This window comes from Setaria viridis, chromosome 3 (assembly GCF_005286985.2).
Source record: "Setaria viridis chromosome 3, Setaria_viridis_v4.0, whole genome shotgun sequence".
NCBI lineage: Eukaryota > Viridiplantae > Streptophyta > Magnoliopsida > Poales > Poaceae > Setaria > Setaria viridis.
Genome location: NC_048265.2, coordinates 16062745 through 16083129, shown reverse-complemented (window position 1 = coordinate 16083129; position 20385 = coordinate 16062745). Strand labels below are relative to the sequence as shown.

Below are 20385 nucleotides of genomic sequence, written 5' to 3'. Positions count from 1 at the left end.
TTCCACGAACCTGAGGCAGTAAAGTTCTAGATGGTCTTATAATGATGTACAAGCATATACATACATATTTGTGACATGAGAATTTTTTTTGCACGTCTCGTCATCTTCCTCAAGTAACTTTCATGGCAGGTCTCTTATCTTCATTGCATCTTAGCAATTTGTCACCTAGTGAACGTAGCACGTCCATAATTGAAACTTAAACACAAGAATTTGGTTGATTATTTGCTGATGAGATGAAATAAATCGTAGGTCAACACTAAAAAACCACAAAATTCAGTTAACTCAGAATACATAAATTACATAAGAGTAACGTCAAAGGTAAATCAAGGAATACTGAAACAACAATTTTATTGGCTATATCATGAGTTGGACCAATTACATCGTAGTACATGGCAACTGTACAGATACAACAGGTAACTTTTCTCATATTTACATGCACCAACTAGCGTGTATACACCATCCATTCACGTCGCAAAACAGGGTTTCATTGCCAAGGATTGACCTTGAAAAAAAAAATCCCACGAAGCCAAATCATGCTCCAAAAGGAAACGTGTTGTTCCATGAGCCGAGTAACTTCAGAAACTGACCCTACTTGTGAGGATAGATGAGTAACTTCAGAAACTGTAACCCTATTTGTGAGAAAAGAGCTTGATTGGCAAGCTCAACTATATACTACTGAAAGCCATCGGTGTTGCAATGCTTCAATGGCCGTTGGTCTCTTTTTGGGATTTATTTGCAGCAGGTAAGAGAGAAAATCAACAAACTTCTTGTCGGGGCATTGCAAGTGGCGCTTCAAAGATGATTTCTCTGGGATCAGATACTCCAACTGACCTGTCTCCTGATTTTTTTAACAGGAAATGGAATAAGAAAAACAAGTACTGTGTGCTGAATGAAACTAAGCAAAGAACAAACAACTTAACTTCCTATGCCAAAGATCTTCATAGTGAAAACAAACAAATTATGCCTTTTAGTATAAGTGCAGGGTTAAACTGTTGGGTTCTTGTGCCCCTAAAAACGATGCGCGGGGATGGTGTACAACTAACTGGGATACTAATACATATTGACAGGGGAGCCAGATCGAAGTAAACAGCAACCTATTTGATTGGGTGTTAACCATCGAGCCTGCACCTGCAGATCAGATTCTTACTTTCTTTAGCGATGAAGCAGAATGAGAAGACCTCTTTTTCTTTGCGAGTTGAGACTTCTTCCAAACAGTATCTTGTTGCTATTGGTTATGTTACTTGGTACAACATTATTTTCGCAGGCACAGGTATTTGAGCTATCAGCTTTTACTTCTACACTATTTGAGGTTTTGTATATGGCATAAAAAAATTAAAAAAAGTGCTGCAGCATAAATAAGCCTCTATTGCAAAAATACAAAGTAACTGTACTGCTGGTGGCATTTACCATGCCACTCATGTGGTACAAGGGGTCCTTAAAACTAAACAAAGACTAGGATTTTCAGGTCATAATGCAAAAATTGGCACATATAACATCACAGATTTGGTTTGAACTATATGTGCAAACTAAGTTATGTTGATAATATTGGCATATAATCCAATGGTTACCTCATTTTTGTGGAAAAGGTCATGGTCATCTGTGAAGTACTTCTGTGTCTCCTGTCCCAACGCAAGCATTTCCGTATCAATTGGACCAATTGTCCCGATCATGCGAGCAAGAATGATTGGTACTGACTCATTAGGAAAGAGCACCTGTGACATGTTGAAGGGGTTGCAATCACATATGACTTCTTTCAAAAAGCAGAACATAGTCTCTGTTAGACAATGTATATGTGCTGTATGCGCTAGGCCGGCCCTGGATAGCTAGAGGGATACGGGGAGATCTTGATTGGTTCTGTTTCCATAAACCTCAAGATCTCCTCACCCCTATATATATGTACACCTATCCCTCTATCAATCCAATATATTATTCCATGCAATCTCATTGCTTTCAGTCTCTACTACTATTTTTAGTTCAAATAGACTCAGTAAAGATCATATCAACATAATGATTCCCCATTATATGCATTCTAAACTGCAAGTAATTTTCAGATGTTTAATCATAAGCTTTAGGAACCACAGGAATGAAGCCACCACCCAGGTTAGTGTCTTCTTCAATTGAATTTGGGTGCCTATTTCTTCTTAATGCAATGCCACCTAAGGTTCTTTTTAAACGAGTCAAGCACCTGTGGAGTTCCTGTATATTGGTCTTCTCTGGATTAAGAGAGTAACAAAACAAGGTAACATAACACAATGAGAACATCAAATGCCAAAAGTTATTTGCCACAGTAAATGCCAACACAATGACAAATTAGGTTGTGCTGACAGTTATTTACCACAGTAGGGGCTGTTATAAAAAATTGCCAACAGTTGCAAGATAAGCTTAAAAGACACGTAAGGATTTAACTGTCGGCACGATCATATTTGTAATTTCAATAGGCTTTTTCTAAGAATCATTTTCTTTCGCTGCATACAAGATTTCAATGTGTTGAGAGTTTAGTATAATACCAAACAAAACATAGAATAGGAAGTCAAGATGAAAACTTACTTCACCCGTGTACAGTTCAGCCAAGATGCAGCCAAGGGACCAAATGTCAATTTTCTGATCATATGGCAAACCCAGGATGACCTCAGGAGATCGGTACGAGCGTGATTGAATGTATAAGTTTAAGTTGTCTGACAAAAAGCAGCTGCTTCCAAGATCAATAACCTTGATTTCACATCTGCTGTAGCTCTTCAGAAGGATATTCTCTGGTTTCAGGTCACAGTGAACAATGTTTAAATGATGCAAGAACACCAAAGCCTCCAAGCATTGCCGAGCAATAGCCTGAAAGCAAGACAAAAGGCTCATATTTCAGTAGACAATTTTTTCTTTACACCTAATAAAATTTAATCACGCTTACAGTATTTATCCAAACATTTTTTAAAAAATATACTCAGATAGTTGATCAACAAAGATCGAAAAAAAACTTTCTTTTACAGAAGTACAGAGATTGTTTCCACCTAATAAAATTTAACCACACTTAGACTATTTATTCAATCATTTTTAAAAATATATACTCAGATAGTTGATGAACAAAGACCAAACGAAGTACTCCCTCTGTTCCAAAATGTAAAGTTTTCTCCTAAGTCAAACTTCTCTAAATTTGACCAAGTTTATAGAAAATAAACCAATATCTACAACATCAAATCAGTTTCATTAAATTCACCACAAAGAATGTCTTGGTAGTGCATTTATTTGATATTGTAGATGTTAATATATTTTTCCTATAAACTTGGTCAAAATTAAAGTTTGACTTCAGATAAAACTAAAACCTCTCACATTTTGGAACAGAGAGAGTAGGATATTACATGGTTAGCTATAAATGCTTTTTCTGATTATTTGAATTTTAACGATCAGAGTTCACAGAATAATTAACGGTTCCATATAACAGTTATACGCAGTTATTTGATCACAAAATAGTCACACATACCTGTATTCTGGGCAATGAAAAGTATAGCTCATCACCAGACTCTTGATTATATTTCTGAAACTCATACAGATTTGCGCGTAATAATTCAGTGACAATGAAGAGATGCTCCTGTTGAATTGTTTCACTGTTAGCATTTTGCGTGTTCAAAAAAAAAAGCTTGGATAATATCAAACAGGGAAAATATTGAAGTATACATCACGAACAGGGAAAAAAAACTTGTATTGTTAATGTATCCTTAGAACTTTGAATGAACAGCATCCTTAAGAGCAATATGATTGTACACTGAATTCAATGTAAAACAAAGCAAAAGACTTAGTTTCACTGAGTCTATGCATCACACACCTGAAAGTAGAAGTAATCATAGAGACGAAGTATGTGATGGTCATCATCTGGATCATACTTATTGACAAACTTAAGGAGCTTTATCTCATCCAAGCTCTGGTCAAAGAAATCCTTGTCATTTTTTATTATTTTAAGGCATACATCAACTCCAGTTTGAAGATCGTGTGCACGTACAACCTTGCTAAATGCAGCAGAACCAAGATACTCGGTGACACGATATCTTCCGGTTATAACTGAATCCATGACAATAGGAAATTCTTTGTTTTCCTCAAAGCCAGTCCTGCAGTGAACACCTATAGCATGAGCATACAATATCCCTAGAATTATTTGGCAGCAGAAGAAAATAAGAAAAATATCTGATGCACACCTGTTCTTCCGGTGGAAAATTTTCAAGCCAAATACCTCATACTCCTGATGAAACTTAGAGAGTGCAGGATCCACTTTTGGATCTTCCTGAAATTTGTGAGTGGTAGAGTTTCGAACATTTGTATCTGCTGTAACAAAATCTTCCACCCCATAAACATCTAAAGGGTCAGTGTTCTCAGGAAAAGGATGTATGCTGTAGCTATCTTTTAGAAATTCTTCGCCATCAGCATTTTCCTCATTTGTTACCACGCAAACATCAAGTTTTTCATTGCCTCTGAAGTCATGTTCAAGCCCAACATCTGCAAGAGATAATTACAGTTAAAAAGAAAATCATTTAGTCCATAAAAAAAATCATTGGGAACGATGAATTTCAGAGTTACAAAGGCATACAAATCTGGAATGAGAATCAATTGCATCATGGACATGTAGAACTAGATTCCAGCTTGCTTTGCAATTATATCCACTGGTGTGGAATTTGAGCAGTGATTTTAAATTCAATGCACCATCATGAATCCTGAACTTGACGCCAAACAAAGTTGGAATATTTTGAGATGTGCAAAGCAGAACGGTAGACAGGAATGAAAATTCCAATCGCTTAAAAGAAAAGGTGATCCAATTACAACGTCGTGAAGTGAGTTCCTTCTACATTTGCTTGATTTTTTTGCGAAATGCAAGAAATGGAACTTAACAAAAGGAAAGAGGTCAGAACTACTTACTCTCAAGAGCATCTGCATCAGCCAAGTACGGACTAAGCATTTGAAGCTCCTTCTCCAGAGCACTAAGATCCAACCCATCGCCCTCTCCTTTCTTGAAATCCACTAATGGATCACCAGCGCCAACAAAGGCATTCAGCCTGAACCGGAACGCTTCTGCGACGCACTCATCAAGCACCTCCGTATGGTCGTCCATGATCTGATACCTCCCATAGACAGCATAGCAAGAATCTCTCACCAACTCCTCACCATTCTTCTTTTCCCTGTAACAGCAGCCACAGGGCGGTGACGAGCACACATTCACCTCTGCGCACCCATCAGAATCCGCAATGTGGTCTCTGTGTACGTGCCTGCGGCCGAAGCCATCGTCAAGCTCCCGCATCTCACTCCGCCGCAAGCTGACGTCAGGACCAACAATGAACTTGTCCTCCCCTTCGCTGCCGTCGCTCTCCGGCTTGCTGTGGGGCAGGTGGTTGTCGCGGAGCCAGTTGTCACCGAAGAAGGGATCGGTGGTGTCGTACTCACGCGCCGTGCCGAACTCCATCTCGGACGAGGAGGCCTCCGACGGAGCGCGCGGCGGCGACCACAGCCCGCACGAGTTCAGCGTTTCTGATCCCCACGGGGAGCAACCGAGCCCAGCAAAACCGACCAAAATTAGTAAACAAACTTAGAGCAAGCACCATCCGATCACGAGAGGAATCGAGATTGGCAGCGGTGTCAGTGAGTGCTTGGACGCATTAGAGTGGATAAACACCATCGCAAGCATGCGGTACCTGAGGGCGTAGAGCTCATGCTGACGAAGGTATCAGAGGAGGAGCTGGAGCACGGGCTGGCGATCGCGACGCCGCCGCCGCACGAGGCGCGCAGCCGCAGCGGCGGGAGCTGGGGGTCATCGAACCCGGAGAACTCAGTGGCGGAGGCTGCGCGCACGAGGCCGTGCTCCCCGCGGAAGCCCGCCACGGCCCCCTCCGCGCCAGGCGCCGACATGGCTGGGTTCGGAGCCCACGCGCGCCCGGGTCAAGCTCGCGGCCGCTCAGCCCGCACCGCCGCTGCCATTTGAAGCGAAGCGAGCGCGAAGCAAGCGGGCGGGCGGGCGGACGAGGCAGCGGCAATGAGGGAGACGCTGGGCGAGGCGGCGGGCGGCACGGCACGGGATCCAACGGCCGCCGCGCCCGGCGTCCGCGCAACAACTCTTCTAGAGCGAGCGAGCGAGTAGCTCTGGCCTCTGGGTGCTGGGACCCGCCGCCCCCGACGAGACAGGCGGCAGGCCCAGCCGTCGGCGTCCGCGGGGATCCGGGGGCGGGGCGGGGCGTCGCTGTCGCGTGGCGATGCGGTGGGTGGTCGGGGAGGTGGGGAGTGGAGTCTCCGATGTGGAGTGCCGCCATTATTGTCGGTCGCTGCCGCGCGGGCCCGCAACATACCTGGACGCCGTTCTCCTCGCGCTGCTTCGCTGGGGAGGTGGGGGATGGGATCCTCTGCGCCTGCCGGGCCGGCGGCGTGTCCCGTGAGTGCACCGCGACAGCCAAACGCTACGGGCTGGTGGCTGGCGCTGGCGTCGGATCCCAACAGCAGAAGGGGACACCAGATCCGCCGAGGCGCAGGCGGCTTCGTACTCGACGCATCACCCTCTGTGATTCTGTAAACAAATACATTCGAAATTTCAAATGACTTCAGTTGCTGCATTTGTAATTGATTCTGACAAAACACTAGAAGTGATCGAGTTTCAATTTCATGTTAAGCTATTGTGTTCAATCATGGATGCTCCTTTCATACTTCAGGTTTGATTTGTTGGAGGGAAAGATTGGAACTACAAATCGGGTCGCCGTGTGAAAGCACCACAAAAAAGGATTAGGCGCACCCTGACGCTGGACTAGAGAATTTCGTTGTCACGGTGGTTGGAGACTACAGGGGATAAAGCAGCTCCTTTCTCTGTCATCGACTGCTAACTTAACTACTAGATTGACGCTTAATTATGCACGCGTCGCGATTATAAATTTAATGCGAATGGTATTTAGTCGGCAGCGTACAGGGCTCCGTAGGATCATGCCGGAAAAGATATTAGAATAAAGACATGTTTGCATGTGCTACCGTTAAAGTTTAGCAAGGGTTAAAATTTAACCTATCTAAAGTTTAGCACTTCCACCTATTAGCACTTACGTTTGGAGACATGACTAATGAATACAGCTAAAGTCTATGAAAGTCACTTTTATCTCCTCACTTCCTCCCTTTCTCTCCCCCTTTTGTCTTTTCACAAGCCATTAGCATCATTAGCTTCTCCCCACCAGCTAATATTTTTTACTTTTTTGGTTTTGGGTGAGCTAATATATAAAGGTGCTAAACTTTAGCGCTTTCATATATTAGCCATGCGACCAAACATGCTCTAAGATGGAAGAACATGCAAACAGTCCACCCTGCTGCATTTCCAGCCGGTTCTTGATCTTCTCTTTTTATCAGGTGATTTCTTCATCTCTTGATCAAAGCAATTAATGGTAGTCTGGTAGATCTGGCAGGCGTCAGGTGCTACTCCACAATCCCCAAACACATTGGAAATGGAAAGGAAAAGGGTAGTGGCAGAAGTATGTCTGATTCTCGTGTAGCATTGCTGTATCTTGCCAAAGCCATTGGCCTGAAAAGCCAATGCGATCAGACAGGCTCCTCTCACGAGCACCTCCTCACCAAACTACAGGAATCCTGATCCAGATCTTCTTTCCTGTTTCTGAAGACTTCGTCCAGTTCTGGTACCACCGGTATCAGACTGCTGGAATATGACAAAATATCGTCAGACAATTTGCCGTACATGTAAGCTAGTGCAGAGAGAACAGCATCCATAGCGTAGCACTGTATATGGATTGTGGACTTGCAAATTGAATCACGTTCTTTTCTTCTGACGGCATGCTGTTATTGTATAGTTGAAGCTGCAAGTAATCACTACTGCTTACACCAAAGCAGATGTCCCAGGCTCTTCTGCAGAGAACAGTGCATCCAAGCTGACGTCCCAGGCTCCCAGCACCATGTAATCGAGTTTCAGTTTGAAGTATCAGCAAATGCCTGGCAATTTGAAAGTCAGGCCTACAACTGAACAGGAACCGACAACTCAAAGAACTTCACTCTCCTTAACAGATTACACCAAAGAATTTCGTATTTAGCTCCTCTTCAGCACTTCTGTTTGATATGTACTACTAGTTCTTTACCGCTGCAAATGAACCTACAACTCCAGTACACCAAAGCAGCAAATTGCATTTGAGGTCAACAGCAAAACATTTTACAACACTTGAGTGTCAGGTACACCGGAGATGGGCAAGCAAGCAGGCGCACATCATTCAGTACATGCTCCTCAGCAATACTGAAAGGGCTACTAATTACACAAGTGAACCAATCAGGGAGGCTCCGCCTAACTAAACCCCAGACAAAATAATCATTAGCAAATGGAAGAGGGTTTCTGCTTAGTGGGCCAGAGGGGCAGACTACAATGCAGGAAGCCGCGCCGGCTGCAAGCAGGAACCTCACTCATTACCCAGTTTTAGAGACCCATCTTTTATAAGCTTTATGCTAAGGCTATTGAAGCGCCCTCTTGAATAATGCCTTGACGCCTTTCTCCAGTCTGTGCCAGTCTTCATCATTGCGACAAATTCTTCATAGCTAATTTTACCATCCTGCAGAGACAATAAAAGTTTTTGCATCTTTAACAGATGAATAAGATTCAAAGGCAGTAGCTATTTCAGAAGGCTTCTGCAAATCATCACCTTATCCGTGTCAACCTCATGCAATATGTCATTGACCACGTCCATGCTATCGGCTCCTCCATCCTCCACCAGGGCTTCCTGAAGCTCCTCAGGCTCAATGAAACCATTGCCATCCTTGTCGAAAAATAGGAAGGCCCGCCGAAGGTGCTCATCATTTGCCATCCTTTGTAAGTGAAGCGAGACAGCCAAAAATTCACCATAATCTAGTGCTCCTCTACCATTTGTATCCACCTATTATTCCAACCACAAAGATTAGATACAAATAAACATCTTCTTCTCACTAATATTCCCTCCGTCCCAAATTATAGGTTGTTTTGACTTTTTAAGATTCATAGATTTTGCTATGCACTTAGATATACGCTATGTCTAGATGCATAGCAAAAGCTATGAATCTAGAAAAGACAAAACGACCTACAATTTGGGACGGAGGGAGTACTAGAGTAAGCCAACTGGGTACTTAAGTTCTCAAGTCGGCACTCAAATTGCAAAAAATGGTCTTATATGGATCCAAGCAATCAAGGGAAAAAATAAAGGTCAAATTAAATTAAAGCAATATACTCAACCTAGACAAAATAAATTAGTTCAGTGACATGTCAGCTACGGGGCCCTGGTTCTAACAGCTTTCAACAATCATACAGAACAAGTATAACAAACAGGTCCTTCAGGGAAATGGGATTAAATGTTTCATCATGTCCTTAATGCCATATTGTTAGCCTCCACAGTCCCTAGGACAAAGAACAGGAGAAAAGGCAAACCATTTGCACCACCTGCCCACCTGGTACAACTTTAGCTAACTTTGCTGGTTTCATGGGAAACTTACGATCCAGCATATTAGAAATCAAAGGTAGCAGAAACCGTGTAATTCAGATCAACTAAAACTGAAAATGGTGACTCAACCCATTAGACGGAAAGTACTTACAGCTTCGATAAGCATTTGCACTTCAGATTCTGCAAGATGGGAACCAAATTTTGCGATCCCGTTCTTCAACTCTTCATAAGAAACTTTACCATCATTATCAGTATCCATCACTTTGAACATCTCTTTTATGTCCTCAACCTCTTCAGCAGACAAGTGATCAGCAATAACCTAGTGAAGTACCATACTGGTGTTTGTCAGTAAAGCAAATGTTTCCATAGTAGCTTGCGAAAGAATGCAGTAAAGCACACCCAATCAGTTTCATGAGAAAGGAAGGTTTCGAACCCTTAGAGCTCTTCTTTTGAATCTGTTCATCCTTGAAAACTGTTTCAGCCTTGACTTCACGATATCTCCAAGAGGAACATTTGGAGCTTTCTTAGCATTTTGAAGCCAGGGATGCTCTGCAATAACAGAAATAAAGAACCTGAGCGCTATATCGAAAGAAGTAGAAAATGCCTGAACAGAAAAAGGGGGGACAAAATGGGATGATGCCTAGTAACACGTGCCAGATGGACTTCCAACATTATTTAAGATCTATACACTGAAAATTTAAATAACTCACAGTTTGGTTATGAGTGTAAGAAATAACAGCAAAAAATGAACAAACGTGGTGGCACCTAATTCATTTGGGTATTTGCCGTGCGTGGAACAAATAACATTTAGAAATTGGTGTTAGCCCTCTTTTCTTAGATAAACAGCGACCGTTTTTTACCATCTTTTCTTTTGAAAACCAAAACCTACAAGTAACTGCAATCTGGCACTAGCCATAAGGCACGATAACAAAATACATCTACCTCCAAACACTGTCTTGAATTAGGAGCTACACCAAAACAGTAAAACATTTACAGTATCTGTTTACTCAACTTTGATCCGTCAATTTTCACTTTTTTACTGTCATTAATCGCTTGTACAAATCACGGAATTACACACTGTACCTAGCCAGATTATCTAAGCAGTAAGCAGGTAGTTAACAAACTTCGAAGCCAGAAAGATGGCAGAAACTATAGCTGGACCAATTACAGGAACAAGGATTCAGACTAGATCATGCAGAAGTTTTATCAGATGTTTTGAGCCCTCAGCACATCTTATGCAACGTGCCAATGTAGCAATTTGACAAAGGAAAAGGTAAAAGCACGATTTACAACTTACCAAGAACTTGTTTTGCCGTTAGCCTGAGTTTTGGATCAGGCTGAAGCATCTGCCGAACGAGATCTTTAGCATTATCTGAAACATTGGGCCAGGGTTCTCGCTTAAAATCTATATTTCCCCGAAGTATAGCTTGTGCAACTCCTTGTTCAGTCTCTGCAATTTTTGTCTGGTAAGATCATTTGCACAAGAGTAACTCTGAAGGACAAAAGTTTCTCACAAACGAAAGCCCTTTACCAGCCCAAAATGGAGGAACACCACATAGCAAAATATACAAGATAACACCAGCACTCCATATGTCTATTTCAGGTCCATAGTTCCTCTTCAGGACTTCAGGAGCCATGTAGTAGGGACTTCCCACAATTTCGGAAAACTTTTCACCTGAAAAAGGAAAACAATGCCTTTATGAATTGAGACAAATAGCACACAGACATTTGACAAAGGAAAACAAAGGCACACAGCACAAGGCTTGTAATTTAGATCATTAAACCATAACCAAATTCCACCACACCCACATAGTGCAGTGGAAAGTTTGTACCAAAATGGTTTTTTTGACTATATGTGGATGATAATTTATAAAAATTTGCCAAGACAATTATTGCATTGCAGCCAAAGTAAGGGATCATTTGTTTAGGAGATAAGAAGCTACATATGTTTACTTCTAAGTCTAATAGAAGTTGCTTGAAACATATATCCAAATTAGTATTATTGTTGTACAGAATCTAGTTTCCCAAAATAACTGAACTCAGTTGCAACTGAATAAGCATACAAGGTTATGTACTGGTTGAGAGACAAGTCAGCTATGTCGGGCAACAGCTATGCGACGTATGCTCCCACTAATTATTTCCAAATTCTAAAAATAGCAGTGAGGCAATGAGCCAACAGGCGAACCTAGCTCCTAGATTCGAATCTCTGAGCTCACCACACAGTCTGCAATAAAGCTATCCAGAATGCCTTCAGAAGCAACAGCAACAAGTTACATTGAACTGCTAAGTGCTGTCATGTCCAATATCACAACTTGTTCCCAAAAAGTAAATCTAAAGAAGTGCTAACGTTACAGGCTTATACAGTACTAGAAGAGAAAAATCAATTCCGCCTCAGATTACGCAAGCACGAGAAAAGCAATTAGCTACAGCAACGACCACTACCGGCGACCAAACCCACGGATCCAGCCAGAATCCACGAAAAGAAGTCCAAAATTGCGGCCAGCAGTTCCCCCAAATCAGGGGCGGATCTCGGTGGCGGGAGCTTACCGGGCTTGAAGAAGATGGAGAGGCCGAAGTCGATGGCCTTGAGCGGCGAGTTCTCCTTCTTATTGGCGAAGAGGAAGTTCTCGGGCTTGAGGTCCCGGTGGATCACGCCGTGGCGGTGGCAGAGCTGCACGACCTCGACGATGGTGCGCGTGACCGCGGCCGCCGCGCGCTCCGTGTAGTGGCCCCTGGCGACGATGCGGTCGAACAGCTCCCCGCCCTCGCAGAGCTCCATGACGAGGTGCACGGCGCCGTCGTCCTCGCACGCCTCCCGCAGCGACACGATGCTGGGGCTCTTGGGCAGGTGCCGCATGATGGCCACCTCCCGCCGCACGTCCTCCACGTCCACGGGCGTCCGCAGCTTCCGCTTCGAGATCGACTTGCAGGCCAGCAGCTCCCGCGTGCCCCGGTCCATGCACAGGTACGTCACCCCGAACTCACCGCGTCCCAGCTCCCGGTCCAGCGCGTACTTATCCTCGATCCCGGCGCCCACGTCGCACCCCTCCTCCCCGAGCACCGACAGCCGCTTCTTCTCCCCGCCGCCGCCGCCGCCCCCGCCGGCCCCGCCGCCGTTCCGCGCCTGGTGGGGCTTCTTCTTCCCGCCGGCCGAGGCCGGGAAGTGCGACGACTTGACGTCCTCCCGCGCCGCGGCGGCCGGCGAGCGGCAGCAGTTGCCCATGGCTGCCGCGCGAGATCGGGAGTGGGGGCACTAGGGTTTGCGCGGCATTGGGCGCTGTGCGAGTGGGGGAGGAGGGGAGGGCCGAGGGCGGAGGGGGAGGTGGGGGAGGGGGGGGGGGGGCTAGAGAGAGAAGCAGCTAGAGAGAGAGAGAGAGGGGGGGGGGGGAGCCGAGGCGAGGCCGAGACGGGACGAGACGGAGGCCAGGGTACCAGCGAGACCTGTGTCGGGTATAACGGTAAGGACGAAACGTGGGGGATGGGTTTTGAGGTACGCGTAGCGCGGCAGTGTGGGGCCAGAGGAGGTCTCCACGTCGTGCTGTTCTCACTCCTCTCGAGAGCCCGAGGGGTCACTGGAGAGCGGGCCCGGAATGGGGTCTTGCGGGGGGTTCGGGCGTGGTGGGCCCCGCGGTCGCCGGGGAGTTTGATGAGTGTTTGACTGGGTCCCGGCCTCCCGGGACGGACCTCTGGTTTCGTTCGACTCGACAGTCAGACAGGCCGTGGAGTGGACAGAGGAATCGGATAATCTGCCGAGATTTAAAAAACATGCGCTCGAGTGTATTGGTGATTAGGGATTTGTTTAACCTGAAAGATTCCAAGATGAAGACCTGTGGGTGTCAGGAATTAATTTGTTGGGGCTTGGAATGTCGAGCTAGTGTTGTTTGCATTTGCAGGCTAGTGTCCTGTGACTCTGAGGTTTAGATTTGGATGGTTTTCTGAAATGTTCTTCATGAGAATAACCTTAAAAGACTGAAAGTGCCTTTTCTTGCCCTAAACTCTTGTGATTCCGTAGTTACCTTCATCTCTTTGTGACCGAGTCAGATGCTTCCAGTTACACACACTTTCGCTCCTGATTTTCCACGCTAATCAGCTGGCAAAGGTCTGTTAAACTCAACATAGACCAGGGTTCGCTTCGTCGGTTTCCCCTAACCACCGTGGTGAAGCCACTTATTCCCTTTTGAAATACCACGCGAACGCAAGCTGTAATCCTTCTCTTTATTCTCTTTGTTTCTCGCTAAAAATATGTCAAATCAGAGGGGTTGGTAAGAGTTGTTGAAAAATGCGGTAAGCGTGAGGCTGAAGAATTCCTCGGGATCTTCTTGCCTGACCTGTTTCCTCCTCCAAAACCACGCGCTCCAAACGTGAAAAGATCTGCACGATCATTTTCCAGTCATCCATCGTATTAATGATAATATTCTGCATGATGATTCTGGGTATGTATACTGGTGCACATACACCTCCAAAAATGTACAAATGCAAGTGCTCACGTATAAGCACACATACTCACCCCTACGAACACACGCACGCAACCCTACCCCTATGAGCACCTCTGAAAGACTCCGGCAAATCCTCAAGATTGACGAAGTCACCATTGGCGCATCGATGTCGACGAGCATGTCGCCTACCACTGAAAGAATAGCGCTAGTTAAATCCTGTAATAAATCTAGGAAAATGCGAGCATCAGTGCCAAGTCGAGGATTCGAACTTTGGTGGACAGGTTCCACCACAAGAAACCTTACCTGATGAGCTACGCTCAGTTCGCGAGCTAGTAAGGTTAACTATGAGTCTTGATAAAAAAAAAGGCAAAATACAACCTTGCCCCTCCTAGATGACAAGACCAGCACCACCACTTTACACTGGTCACAAACGGCTTTGACTGCACGTACTACGTACTACTTCCTCCGTTCCAAATTACTATTTGTTTTAACTTTTGTAAATATATAGCTTTTGCTACGTATCTAGACATACATACATCTAGATCCATATCAAAAGTGTCGGATTTAGTAGCTCGACAGTCCACCAGGGGCTACCCAAGTGGTAGATTTGTAGGCAAGGAGGATTGCGAGACCAAGAACTCGAAGATAATTACAAGAACACGAAGGTTTAGACAGGTTCGGGCCTCAGAGATGTAGCGGAACCGCCCTAATTAACTTAGCTAAAGCACACTTAAGTCGCCTGACACACGATCATATGCTTTAATCAAGTTAACCCGGCAGTCCGTTGAATTTCATCCGATAAACCACTACACAGGACCGAGAAAGCAGAGCTCACACGAAGATGAGTGGTTTCAGAGAATACAATAGATCATCCAAAATTAAACAGTACATTAATTTCTTACAACCTCAAGTTCGAAATTTAAACATAGCTTGCAGAGTTCTTAAGCAGCGGAAATAAACAAACGGAAGCTAGCGCCGAAGTCAGACATCACGACGAGGCCGATCATGACATCAATGGTCCTTGTCCTCGCTGTCCGAGGAGGGATCCCACTCAACCGTCCACCCAAGAGGAAACTGGGGAGGCCAAGTGCCACAAGTAGCAAACTCAGGGGCTTCAACATCACCTGAAAGATGTGCCACAAGCAAGGCTGAGCAACTATGCTCAACAAGACTTAACCGACAGGTGGTAACTACTCCACTGTAACGCCCGTAAAATACACCCAGTTAAATCACCCGCTAAAAACGCTCTCCAAAAATTTTTTCCGCCCGCCGAGCTCCGTCAAGTCCTTTCTCTTCCGTCGGACCCGCCGTCCTGGCCCCGGCCCGTCAATTCTCCAATTTCCACTCCCCGTATTTTTCGCCGCGTGCCCGTCAAATCCGTCACCACGCGCAGTCGAATCCCGAAATTTCCGCCATCTTTTTCCCCTCCCTTCCCTCTCTTTCCCTTTCTTCTTTCTTTTTCCTCCCCTTTCTTTCCCTTCTCTTTTTCCTTCTCTTTCTTCCTCCCCTCCCTTTTCCTTTTCTTCTCTCTCTTCTTTTACTCCCCTGGCAGCCCCCCACTTGCGCCAGGCGCCAGGCGCCCCTCCCCACGCAGCACGCGCGCTGGGCCGCGCCGCGCCGCGCCGCCCCGCGCCCGCGCCCGCACCGCGTCACGTCGCCCGTACCGCGCCCGCTCACGCCTTGGCGTTTAGCGCTTGGCTCGGTGCGTCGCGTCGTGTCGCCGGTCACCGGTCGCCGCCCCTGTGGCCTCGTCGACCACGCCGCCACGCCATCCACGAGCTCCACCACTCCGGCACGCCACCGGTCAAAAGTCCGGCCGCCATCATTACCTCGGCCCTCGCCCGCCCGCGCGCCGCCTATAAAAGGAGGGAGCCGAGCCTTCACCTCCACACCCTCACCACGAGCACCTTGCCTTCCTCCACTCCCACCACCAGAACGCCGACGACCATCTTCCTCTCAAGCTCCTGATTGTCTCCAGAAAGAAGAAGGGGTAAATCCCTCTCCTCGCGACCCAACCCACAAATTTCCCTGATTCGCGAACCAGTCCTTCCACCATTCCAAAAATAATTACAGATAGGCCCCTACTCTCACGGTTCAGTCCTAAACCCCGTTTTAAAGCTCCTAATACTCCTTTAACCCGTCATTTCATGCGCCAAACCTCCTCCGATTAACCCCAAACTCGACCACGGCCTCCTCTCATATATTTCTGCCGAGGCATATCGAAATCCCACGAAAATACCCTTCCTACCTATTTTCCGTTCATGTTTCCTGTTCGGAGCTCATCGGGTAAAACCCTTTTTCCTTTTTATTTATTGTGTGCTCGTTTGTGTGTGCCGTAGATCACGGAGTACCCGAGGAGGAGCGCGAGGAGGAGTTCGACCGCGAGCCCGAGCCCGAGGACCAGTACCGCGAGCAGGAGCTCCCGGAAGGCTTTGAGAACGGCAAGTCCAATCTCACCCTTTGATGCATATTTAATACCCAGTTTTTCAGACACAACCTATTGGCCTGTTTTATAACATGCATATTGTTTTATCGCAAGACATGGTTGGATAGCCACCCCTTGATTGTTATGACTATTCCTTGATTGTCCCATATTTATCTCTAAATATGAGTTGCTCTGTTTAGATGATAAATACTGCTAGAACGCTTAGGAACTCATTATCCAAACTCAACTTGACTACACTTGATTACTCGAAAATTAATGTGTGAGTATGTTTAATTGAGGAGTTGGGTTTTCGGGTGTTAAGAGAGGTGGTGGATGAGATGGATGGGTGTTTCTTGTGTGGAACGCCGGGTTGATAGGCTCGTACCTCAGTGGTTTAGCAGTGTGGGAGATATCCATCTTGTCATGACTAAGGACCGAGTTGATGTGTCATCCTGCCTAATTCCATCATTGTACAACCACTCGACCGTTGTATGGGCAACGGCTTAGCATAAACCCCACTAGCTAAACTGCTAGGCTTCAGGTGTGCTGGTGAGCAACAGGAGGCCTTGGAAAAGGACTAAGCTCTTGGTGACTTAGGTCCCGGTTACGGCCCCGTGGATGGGTTGCTAACCCCTTGAGCGCTCTTGTGTGGACTAGTCAGTGTTGGCTAAGGTGGGTAATGGCTTTGTCAGGATCCGTACCGACACTAAGGTGATCGCGATACGGTACCCTACTTGTGGGGAAAGTGTACAACCTCTGCAGAGTTAAAACCTATCCGGGTAGCCGTGTCCACGGCATTGGACGAGTTACGGCTCGGTCACACAACTAGCTTTTGGGGATGACTGGTTTTGTACTGCGTGTGTGGGTGCGTGGAATTTTGGAAGTGTCCGGCAGATGTGCCGTGCGCTACGGCGGACGGGGAGTCCGGTAGCGATAAAACTTGGATCCTTTGTGTAGGATCAACCCCACTTGATATATATTGTTTATTAAAATGTTTTCATGAAACTTCTTTGAAATGGAATCCTGCATGTGTCAAAAATTTAGCTTTACTGCAAATAAACCATAGCTTATTCCCTTGATTATTCTTGTGCATACTCTGTTGTATCCCCCTCCGTGGATGGGGTTGGACTTGCTGAGTACCTTTGTACTCACCCTTGTGTTGTTACTCCAGAGGAGGATCCGGACTTCGTCGCCGAGGACTTCGAGTAGGAGGTTGCGTCTGCACCCAACGCTGCCTGTGGTGTTGGCCCTTTTGCAGGATGCTTCCGCTGACGCTTAGCTCCGATTGCAGCCCGGAGTCCGACTGGATTGCAACTTGGATTTGTGTTGTTATCGCTTTAGTCTTGCTTTGGGTGTGGCTTGCCCGCCCGCTCCTTCGGGAGCTGTACGGTTTCTGAACTATCTGTTGAATAAATGTGTTATCAGCCTCCTGGGACTGATAATTGGGATCACATTTAGTCTCTACTTATGTGGGGACGCTTCAGGTGGTATCAGAGCCGTCGTTGGCCGTAGGATGTAACCATTAGGACCGGAAAAGCCTTTTTGACCAAATTAAATGATTTACAAAATTTCTTGCTACCCCTGCTCAATTGCAAAACTGATTTACACCCCGATTCTTTCCAGATGGCCGAAGAAGGATGGACCAACAGCCACTGCCTGGAGGAGCCCGGTTTTCCCAGGTTGCTGTTCGCCTGCATGGACCGCCTCGGAATTTACGAGCGCCCAGAGTACTCCAGCAGGGAGTATGAGGACCGTGGGACTCTCCGGTGCGAGATGACCATCTTTGTGGGCAGGAGCAGCCGCTTCCCCGACATTCAGCCTTGGAATGTGTCTGCCACTGGTTTCCGGCGGAAAGACACTTACCAGGCAGCAGCTCGGAAAGCCCTGCGCTACCTGTGCCAGATCTATGAGCGGCACATCGGACGCACACCGATGAGGTTCTACCCGCCTGTCAAGAAGAACCGCCCGGTTTGGCTGGCCCGGGTGAGGACTTTGGAAGGACGTGGACAGCGCGAGGATGACCCCACCGTGCTCCATATGGCTGCCTACCTCCTCACCTTGGATGAACTCTGCGATGAGCAGGCCGCTCATTTGAAGCAGCAGATCCGCAGAGCCGAGGACGCCGAGATTATGGTGAGGAGGCTCCAGGTGAGATTGGCAGCAGCTGAGGCCCGAGCCGCGGCCGCCCAAAGCAATGAGGCCCTCGCCATCGAGGCCCTCAAAGAGGTCGAGGACCGGCACGCGCAGGCCCTGAAGGAAGCCCACCGCTCGGACCGCACACGGAGGAAGATGCGGATCGTGGAGGATGACGAGGCCCCAGTATTGGATGGAGTCCCTGTTGCCCAGGGGTCCGGGAAGCGGAAGAGCCCCGATGCCACACCAGCACCACCGCCTTCGGAAAGGGACTCTGAGGTGGCCAATGAGCTCCCTCCCGCAGGTGGGACCTTGAGAGATGAGGTGCTGGCCCTCCTGATTCCGCCAGAAGACCACTCCGCGCAGTGTGCAGATTCGTCCCGCGAGTAGAGTGCCCAGCCCAGAGTTTGCCCGAGGGAGTGGAGTCGTCATGGTCCGTGGTCCAGAGTTGTACTCCAGAAGCTGTCCCGAGTCTAGACTTGTACCCCCCAGTTGTGCCGTTGTACCGGTCGTGTAGCACGTGTTTTGGCCCTACCCCAAGTGTTGTAACCGCCCCGGCAAAATAATAAAATCATTTGTGCTTGTTGTTTGTTAGTCTGTGTGCTTGTCGACAGGAGGTGGATTCTGTCTCTTCGAAAATTCGAAATAATTAACCAAACATCACCTTAATATCCAAATCCAAGTCTCATGAAAGTTCGCTCAATCTGCAGATGCCTCCCAAGCGTGCCACCAGGACCTCCCCGAGTCAAGCACGTGCCACTCCCAGTGCAGACAGACAACAGGAAAGGCAGGGACCACCACCAATAGTACACCATGAGGAGCAGGAGGTGAATCAGCCCGAGGGCAGGGGAGAGAGTCAAGTGGGAGCACAGGAGCCACCGCCCCCACCGGTCATTGACCTGGTACAAGTCATGAACAACCAGACCCTTCTGCTGGAAGCCTTGGCCAATGCCATCACTCGCCAGAGGCCCCGCGGACAGGGTATGAATGAGAAGCTGACAGACTTCCTCCGCACCAAGCCACCCACTTTTGGCGGGTCCATCAACCCCCTGGACGCAGATGACTGGCTGCGGGTCATTAAGAGGAAGCTAGAACCATTCGGCTGTGAGAGCAGGGACAAAGTTCTCCTGGCTGCACACCAGCTCACTGGGACTGCCTTAGCTTGGTGGGAGAACTACTGCACGGCCGCCCAGGATGCCTCCACTATCACCTGGGATGAGTTTGTGACAGAATTCCGCCGCTATCACATTCCTGCGGCTACCATGAAGCGCAAGGCGGATGAATTCCGTGAACTGCGCCAGGGCAACAAGTCAGTGGAAGAGTACACCTATCAGTTCATGGAGTTGGCCCGCTATGCTCCAGAAGAAGTAGACAAGGATGAGAAGAAGCAAGACATGTTCAAGAAGGGCTTGAACGCAGAACTGAGGACCCTGCTCACCCCTCAGATTTACCCTGACTTCAACACCCTGATGAACATGGCCATTCTGACTGAGAGAGCCAAGGCAGATGAAAGGAGGGACAACAAGCGCCGGTTCCTGGACAGCAAGACCCACCAGCAGGATAGGTTCCAGAAACCAAGAAGCTTTGGTTACCCCATGCCCAGGTCCCAAGCTCCCATGCAGTACCGGACCCAGTCTCAAGCCTCCGGTTCCCATCAGACCAATGCCCCATTCAGAAGCCAGAACCCTATCAAGGCCCCACAGAACAGCGCCAGTCAGGTCACCAACAACGGCAGGGCATGCTTCAACTGCCGGGAGCCAGGGCACTTCATTGCCAACTGCCCCTACGCCAACAAGCCAGCCGCATCAGCCTTCTCCAACGCAGTGACTGGGCCAAGGGCAGCAGTGTCAGGAGCCAATTGTGTTCCCGTCCGCAGCAACAACCCTGGCAACAACAACAACAACAACAACAGCCAGCAGATGAGGCAGTCCCAGCAGTCGTTTGGACGCGCCCGCGTCAACCACATCAGCGCGCAAGAGGCTCAGGA

The 20385-nt window shown here is 47.4% G+C and overlaps 1 protein-coding gene across 1 annotated transcript; it reads right to left on the bottom strand.

Moving 5' to 3' along the window:
* Window positions 1-331: 331 nt before the first annotated feature.
* LOC117847320 (uncharacterized) lies at window positions 332-12734 on the bottom strand. The gene is made up of 15 exons (XM_072292378.1): window positions 11952-12734; window positions 10936-11079; window positions 10702-10854; window positions 9838-9953; window positions 9556-9723; window positions 8637-8867; window positions 8398-8546; window positions 5667-5905; window positions 4897-5502; window positions 4182-4479; window positions 3815-4094; window positions 3473-3580; window positions 2548-2826; window positions 1569-1712; window positions 332-838 (listed from the first exon to the last, which is right to left on the bottom strand). Exons 1-15 carry the CDS (start codon window positions 12625-12627, stop codon window positions 662-664), a joined length of 3768 nt encoding a protein of 1255 aa, XP_072148479.1. The 5' UTR covers window positions 12628-12734; the 3' UTR covers window positions 332-661.
* Between the last annotated feature and the right edge of the window lie 7651 nt (window positions 12735-20385).